Source organism: Stegastes partitus, unplaced genomic scaffold, assembly GCF_000690725.1.
Source record: "Stegastes partitus isolate 25-593 unplaced genomic scaffold, Stegastes_partitus-1.0.2 Scaffold1130, whole genome shotgun sequence".
Taxonomy (NCBI): Eukaryota; Metazoa; Chordata; class Actinopteri; family Pomacentridae; genus Stegastes; species Stegastes partitus.
The window spans coordinates 11860-20116 of NW_007578861.1; the positions used below are offsets into that span (position 1 = coordinate 11860).

An 8257-nucleotide genomic window follows, 5' to 3' on the forward strand; every position below is an offset into this window, starting at 1 on the left:
TTCTAAAAAAAATTTGAGATGAAATAGAAAAAGAGATAGAAAGCCTTGTCATAGTATTCAGTATGCAGGGAGATTTTGAGTGCTTTCTCAGTGCATTAGAGCTAAAAATAAAAGATTTTTTAAAAGACATACATTACATTATGATATTATAAAACATTAAGCAAACCATAAAACCATTTGCACACAACGTAACAGAGGCCGTAAAGTTCCTGAGTCAACAGTTGCTATTGCACAATTCTTAGGGGTTATTTACATGTGAAACAAAATCTAACATAATAAAATATTAAACAAATGTAGTATTAGTGGGGCAGCAAGGTGGAGCAGTGGTTAGCACTGTTGCCTCACAGCAAGAAGGTCGCCGGTTGAGGAAACTGCATGGAGTTGTTGTTCTCCCGTGCAGCGTGGGTTCTCTCCGGGTTCTCCGGCTTCCTCCCACACAGTCCAAAAACATGCTGAGGTTAACTGGTGATTCTAAATTGTCCATAGGTGTGAATGTGAGTGTGCTTGGTTGTCTGTCTCTCTGTGTAGCCCTGCGATAGACTGATGACCTGTCCAGGGTGTCCCCTGCCTTCACCCTATGTCAGCTGGGATAGACTCCAGCCCCCCCACAACCCTAGTGAGGATTAAGTGGTGTATAGACAATGGATGGGTAGTATTAGTGTAGTGAGAGTGTTATTATGAGAGTGGACTATGTTGGAATGACTCTTGACTCAAGTGACCTGTACTCGAAATGGAAGCAGCAACTGCTGTTCGCCTGTAGAGGGCAGCGCCACTCTCTGCTGTGCACGTCCTGCTGGAAATTCATCAGCAGAAGAAGAACTCCGGAAGTGCTGATGTTGTGCTAGTACACTTGACTGTCGTTCCTGTCAAAATGGCTCGTCTACCACCATTCAAAGTTGCTCTTGTTTGTGCTGTTTTATTTGTCGTATGCACAGATTTTGTATGTTGTAATAACGGGAGAAGGGTAAGTGACAAATGTTAGTATTTAAACCTCATCATTTTAAATGGAGCAAAGCGGAAGCTACGTGATTAGCATTAGCATGTGTGAGCAGCGAACGACTAACATTTCATTTTTACTCTCAGGTCGGTGATACCTTGGAGACTGAGTTCAGCGGTTTCTCTGTGCCTCTTGAACACTCATTTGAAGTCGGTGAGCGACTGTTAAGATTATTCTGCCATTATAATGTTGTAAAAAACGTTATTGCTAATGCTGGTAAGCTAAATGAGTAGTCGTATACTGCAAGCGTTAACGCCACATCCGAATGGAGAGACCTGCACCCCAAACTCCATTCAAAAATCTGTCAATTAAGTGCATTTTTATAAACGTATCGATAAGTTAGCAGGTACAACATGCATTTAAGTGTTTCAAGAGCTGTCGAGTTGCTATATAAAAGCCGGCATTAATGCTGATCAATTAACAGATTTGAAATTAGAAGCAAAAATTGAAACTATGCAATTAGCAAATGCCAAAGGCTGCAATTTACGATGCACATAATGCAGCGTGTCTGACAGTTTATTTATTTTTTTTATTCCTTTAATAGCAGACTGTGCAATACTCAGATGCTGCTCCCCAGCCATTCATGATTTACCTATTTTAGTTCATTTCTGTTTTTCAGTGTTATGACTTCATTTGTCTAACTTAACAGAATCACAGCTTTTGCGGTAATTGTTCTAAATACAATGCTTTTTTTTTCTTTTTTTTTAAAAATAGATACATGTTGGAAGCATTTTTATATCTTTTAGTTCTCATCTCTGCATCAAAAATGTAATATAGTGTATACGGTTTAATGTGGTTTTAAATCTATTGCGATATCTGCCAGAGAAATTGCAATTGGATATTTTTCCCAAATCCTTCAGCCATACCCGGCATGTACAGTAACATGCAACTGCATTCATGTGTACAGCAGCATATTGAAGAATACCAAATAGTCTCCAACCACTCCTTTTTTCTAAGTGGCTTTTTAAGTAATTTGTCTGACATGCTCTTCTTGCTGGGTTTTCTCTGAAAAACATAAATGTGTAGCTGTAGTGTTCGCTCTAAAGAAATTTAATCATTCATTCTTCCTGTCGGTTTAAATTACTTGAGTAAATTTACATAATAATACTGTAGGGTCTTAACCCCAATATTTAAACTTGTTAGGTAAATTTGATATATCAGTCTTACTTCTCTGTTGGAAAGCACTTTGGCTCTATGGCTGTAGTTTTAAATGTACTGCATATTTATATAAATGACAATGACTTGACTTGACTCTGTTCTTACTGTCTTTCTTGTTTCAGATGATGTAGCCAAGTTTCGAGTGCGTGGAGCCCTGGTGTTGAAAGCTGGAAGGGAGCCGAGTGTCTCACTATCTCAGAATCAGCTCTCAGAGGAGGATAGAACTAAACTGAAGGTGAGCTGTGATCATCAGCTTGAAAGGATGTCGACTGATGTACTAAAGCTGCCTACACAACAAGGATTTTTAACATTTGGGTTTTTGTGATATATATATATATATATGATTGGAACCTTTCTCTCTCATTTAGTGTAACATTGGCAAAGTCATTTAAAAATGTCTTTGTCTTGGATGACTTTCAGGTCTAGCTTTGACAGAGTATGTGTTTTAGTCAACATGTTCCTTTCTGTCGCCAAAATATTTTCACGCACTCAATGTTGCATGACATGCAGCCTTCATGTGGGCCTGTGGTCAACAAACTCTTGAGTCTTGTAAACAAAGTTTAAAACTTTTAGAGTATCCAAAGACCCTTTTCAGAGTAAATTGTGTTCTATCAGACAGACCTCTGTTGTAGATTAGTCTTTGAAAATGAGAACTCCAACAGTTTTCTTTTGTACCAAGCACCAAAAACAGTTGTAACATGATATATCTGAGTTAACGTGCCTTAGTTCTATTGCGCTTATAGCAGTGTCGATGCTGAAACTATGTATTGTGCAGCCATATTTCAAATAAATGTTTCTCTCTTTGTGGACACATTTTGCCACAAGAAGACTAAAAGACCACTGCAAAGAGTTTCTTCCAAATTTGAAAAGAAAACTGACAAGCTGTTTGAGTAATACACCAGGAATATTGAGTCATTGGTAGAAGTTGTGTAAACGGAGTGTGATCAATATATCACAGCATGAGGTTGCATCTCTAACATGTTTGCTTTGAACATGGATGTCTCTGCAGGAAGTGGCCGCAGTGGACGGGCTGTACAGGATCAGAGTGCCTCGTGTTTTCCTGCAGGCAGACAGACAGACGGAGCGGCAGATGGAAGGTTACCTCACAGCATTCGTCAGAGCTGTATGTATTTCACTGATCTTCACCAGCAATTACACTTAAAACAACCACTTTAAAGTGTTCAGTAATACTACGAGAAGTGGTTGGTGCTCTTTGTAATAATGTACTACTTGTACTACTACTTAACCAGACTAATCATTTCAATGATTTCCTCTAGTAAACCAAATAATGTCTTCTTTGCTGAATTTGAGTCGAGTTTGATTGAGTGATAACACTGATTGTTGATCCTGCCACAAACGTTTTTTTTAGTCTTTGAAAATTTGAAATATTTATGCAGTGTGAGATTAGACACGCAGCCTCTCAGAGCCAGTGTGTACATTTTTCTAACCAATTAATTGGGTTTGAAGTTACAGACATGAGTTAGACTGACATATTAATATTTTTTAATGCTAATATGAGCCTGTATTCTCCTTTGCTGCTCAGTGTGCCATGGTTGAATCCCATCTGAGCGATGTGATCACAATCCACACCGACGTCTCTGGATACCTCATCGGTGTCTCCATAGTGACGTTACCTGGAGCCTGTAGAGGCACTGAGGTCGAGGATGAAGTTGATCTTGAGGTTTTCAATACCACGCTCAGCATCATGGCTCCTGTCAATGCACCGGGGTCAGTCTGACATTATCTGTTCACTGTTTTCCACACTTGCTTCCTGAAGCTTTATGTAATTCTCACTTTGATTTTTCTCTCTTCTTGTCTAAACTACTTGTTCAATATGCACTGTGCACACATATCTGAAGCTGTCTGTGCATTAGTCAAATCCTCTTGTGTGTCTGAGTGTAGCTTCTTCAAATGCCTTTGATTTGGCTGTATTTGCCTCAGCTCAGCAGCTTCAAATCGTTTGCCCATAGGAGGAGCAAGTCTCTCTGCACCTTTTGTGCTTTTCAGATACACATTCTGTTTTAGAGTTTGTTTGAATACTAATTGTCAACTTCTATGCAGACCTGAGACCGCTCTGTTCCTCGAACGAATGGAACAGGAATCTGAGAAGAAAGGGAAGAATCCACAAGAGCAGAAATCCTTCTTTGCTAAATATGTAAGTACTTACACTGAAAACTGCTGATAAGGCTAGCAGGCTGTGCCTAAAGATATATCCTCTGCCTTCAGTAATGGGGCTGTGATGATTGTAATTTCCTGTAAAGCTAATGAATCAATGAATTAAAATACCCGCATCATTTTTTGTGCTTTATCAGACCCACCATGACTTTTTGTATGTGTGCAGCTTGTTTTAAGATAGAGTCGGCACATCAGTACCACAGTGTTTTTTGTTTTTTTTCTTGTATTGCTCTGTGTGTTTGCTCTCCCTGTTGGATTCTGTTTGGAGTCACTCCACTGTTTAAGGGTGCTTTAACACCTGTAGTTTGGTTTAGACGAAGGACCATTAACTTTTAGTTCTGCTCGAGTTTATGTTAACAGAGTTTTCCCTGCTTTAGAATAACTTAGGCACAGCTCCTATGTGTTTCTGTGAAAGGTCTTAGGCTGAGTCAATATAAAAAGCATTCAGGCGACATGTTGGAATGAGTATAGAAACAACAGTGAGAGTTCTATGCACTACCAAAAAGAAAATAATGAAAACCGACAGCTGGTTTGATGTCAAACAGAAAGGTAAGCTGGCAGCAGGAATAACCTGCCAATCAACACTTGTTATTGGTGTGCAGCAGATGCTCAAGTTCTTTAAGAGACCAGATTTTCAACAAGCCCCCAGTGTTACTTTTTCAGATTCATAATTCCTAATTGTGGCAAGAAGACCTTCTAACTTATACTAACTATAACTACACTTTCTGTTTGTACAAGCTAAGGTAATCTTCTATATTCATTAAATTAAACACGAGTGAAATGAACAAAATTGTAAGTGCAAGAAGTGCCAGCACCTTTCTTTCACAGATACGGTAAGACAAACTATGAGAGAAGATTGAAAGTAACTTTTCTGTGAAAGATTTCCCCCCACCTCTCTGGAAAACAAGAATGACTAAATGCTATAAATGTTTTACTACTTACATTTTACATTTGTTTCCTTACTTGTTCCCTTTCTGCTCTATCTAAACACTGCCTGCAGTTCATCACACTTCAGCCTGAAAGTCACTGAATTTCTGTCACGTCGCTGTTAGTCACAGCTGAGGCACTAACGGCTTCACAGTTGCACTGAGGATGGCAGAATTGTTTTTTTTTTTTACAGAATTTGGCAAATACAAATGCCTAATTTTTTGCACATTTTACATGTTTGCAATAAATGGTGGAATACCACTATTTACGCTTATTGTGGTTTGTTGATACAATGACCCATCACAGATCAGCAGTTCAAGGACCTTCAGAAACTTCAAAATCTACCTTTTTCTTTTTCTGTTTCTTTAAAAAACCTGTCAAACCTGCTGGCAGGTTTTGGGGTCCAGAGGGTTACCTGAACCAAACAGATTAGGTGTAAAAGCACCCTGAGTCTTTGTCATGGTTTGAGCCTCAGCTCTGTGCTGCCATGTGTGATGTCTTTAGCTGATAATAGGACTCATCATCCAATCCTCATCTTGCCAAGAAGTGACATTTTAAACACAAGTAGCACAAAAACAAGTCATTTTTTGAAACCAAATAGTAAGTAGTAAATAGTTTTGACGTTACAAGCTGTCATTAGGTGTATAACTACACATTTAAAAGCATTTTCACAGAGCGCCCGGTCCTGTGTCCCGTGGCATGGCTTATCTGAACTCGTTCATGATCTACCTGTCTTGTGTTGCCCTGTTACTTGCTGTGTGCAGTGACTGTGTTGACTCTGTGCTGTGCTGCATCCAGTGACAGTGTGTTGACTTGGTGCTGTGCTGTGTTGCAGTGGTATTTGATTCTGGGAGGTGCAATCTTCCTCATGGTCTCCAATTCGGCCCAGCCCCCAGCAGGGGGAGGCAGAGAGCAGAGCTGATTCCCACTGAAGTACAGTCTTCTTACTTGTGGCTCGTTCTGTCCCCCTCCCTCCTCTGTCTGTCAAACTTTGGATTTAACATCTAAGCAGAGTCACTAACTGATCCCCACCTCCTCGCTTTCCACTTGTTCTTTCATTTCCACTCATTCACGGTCTTTTCAAGGTCAATACCAAATACATTAAAGGCTGATAAACACGGAGATCAAATTTTCTTCAATCAAAAGTCCGTCTGTTAAGAAGCCTGCATGTCAAACTGCGATGTTTATTATTTGCTCATTCTGAACAGTCGGTGTGAATACGTTTAACATGTGTTTGGTGTTTGACCCTGAGATCTTTACTCTGCAGCCTCTCACCCACCTGTGCACTTTACCTTTTCTTCTCTTTTGTTCAGAACATAAACTGAACCTAATCTGGGATGTCCAATGTGGAACTCTTGTCAATGATCACCGTTAATTTGTTACCCTGAAAACACAGGAATTGTTGTATTGACTTCCCTTTTTCTTCTCGATCTTTTCCTTTCAGTGGATGTACATCGTCCCTCTGGTTCTCTTCTTGATGATGTCCGGCGCTCAGGATCAGTCCGGAGGAGGAGCCGGCGGCGGAGCAGCTAATGGAGGCGGCCGATGATCAACAGGATTTTTTTTATGATTGTTTTTGTTAACATTACTGAACAAAAGTAACAGTTTTAATTGCTGTACATAACGCTATTTAATGAGGATAAATGTTTGTCACTCACATATTAAACCTGTACAGTACAGAGGAGATATTGTGTCCTGCTGATGACTGCATTTGTAATGTGAAAATAAAGTATTTATTACTTGACCTGACTTTTTTGAAGGTTTGTAAACAATCAGGTCTCAGCATCATGTCCTGCTTTCTCAGGTTTGGATTTTTTTTTTTTTTTAAAGAAGTACTCAGGATTGAAAGAAAAATCAAATCTTGTGAAATGTTGTGTTGCCTAAACAGTGTTTAATCTCAGCTTTAGTTTGATAACTGAACTGTAATCTGATTGGGAATGCAGCTGCGATTCAGGACTCCTAAATGTGTTTCTTCCTGCTTTCTCTCACTAATGGGGGAAACCAGACTTGCCTCTGCGTCAGCTCGCCACATTTGAACTGGAAAGCCTCCATTCAGCACTTTAATCCTTTATAATACAGTCTGGGGTTTACCCCAGTGGGATTAGAGCAGCTGCTGCTGTTCCCCCAACAAGTGTCAACTGTTGTGACAGTTTATTCAGTAAATACTGCTTAAATAAACTGCACACACAGAGGGAATTTAAGGTTATCCCTCCAAATGCCTCATTACATTTCATGTAAATGTTTAGAGACACGCTCCCTGTTCTCAAGGGCTATTGTTGTCTTTATTCTAGAGGCTGGATGGTGTTGGAATCACTGGGATTGACACTTTACAAAACGGGTCTGTGTCTGTGCTACTTTCTTTGTTGCACGTTATGTTTGTTTTTTTTGTAATAGTCAATTTAGTTAGACTTGATGAAAGCTTTGTCCACACAGAATTTGTGTTGATTCATTAGTCTAGTTACAGAAAAGAGCGCTACAGTTATAGATTCAATATGCAAGATTTTAAACAAGTATGTAATTATAGCATTACCACATAGTGGCAGACAACTTTAGGATGTGCCGACCTTTTAGCATGTTGTAATTTGAGTTCTCTGTTCTTTGTGCATGTGCGTGCATCTGAGTCCCTCACACTGAAACTGGTGGCCCTCGCTTATAAAAATGCACACATATGCACCAGAGAAAAAGTAAAAGTGCAGCATTTAGCCAGCCCCTAAACTGTAAAGAACATAAAAACTAAGCTTTTTAATTATGAATGTTTCTTACCAGAAAAATGACAGCTGCCAGGAATAGACACTTCATAGCATAAAGAAAATATGCAATTGAAATACATTAGATGCAACAAACAAAAGTTCAGTGTTATGAATGAAGCCCGGGCTTGCTTCCTTCCTGCATCATGCCACAGACCTCCACTGGTGGATGTCCTGTGAGTTGGACTTTGCAGTCCAGAATCAGCTATGACCCCGTGTCGTCCCCCACCACCAATACCTAAACAGTACACTG

At 39.7% G+C, this 8257-nt stretch overlaps 1 protein-coding gene across 2 annotated transcripts; it reads left to right on the forward strand.

Annotated features, from left to right (window-relative positions):
• Nucleotides 1–811: 811 nt before the first annotated feature.
• On the forward strand, nt 812–7006 carry emc10 (ER membrane protein complex subunit 10). Of its 2 annotated transcripts, XM_008296455.1 has the most exons (8): nt 812–964; nt 1084–1150; nt 2278–2390; nt 3165–3278; nt 3699–3883; nt 4217–4310; nt 6093–6190; nt 6702–6790. In XM_008296455.1, the coding sequence occupies exons 1-7, from the start codon at nt 872–874 to the stop codon at nt 6177–6179; spliced, it is 753 nt and encodes a 250-aa protein (XP_008294677.1). In that variant the 5' UTR covers nt 812–871; the 3' UTR covers nt 6180–6190; nt 6702–6790. The 2 variants fall into 2 exon arrangements, with proteins under 2 accessions (XP_008294677.1, XP_008294676.1); XM_008296454.1 differs by lacking the exon at nt 6093–6190 and having other exon boundaries at nt 6702–7006.
• Nucleotides 7007–8257: the final 1251 nt, after the last annotated feature.

Excerpts from the sequence above, each read along its gene's own strand:
- emc10 (XM_008296454.1), top strand. The coding sequence starts at position 872 with ATGGCTCGTCTACCACCATTCAAAGTTGCTCTTGTTTGTGCTGTTTTA. Across the intron at positions 965-1,083 it reads GTTGTAATAACGGGAGAAGG|GTCGGTGATACCTTGGAGAC; the intron begins GTAAGTGACAAA and ends TTTTACTCTCAG. Across the intron at positions 4,311-6,701 it reads AATCCTTCTTTGCTAAATAT|TGGATGTACATCGTCCCTCT; the intron begins GTAAGTACTTAC and ends TTTTCCTTTCAG.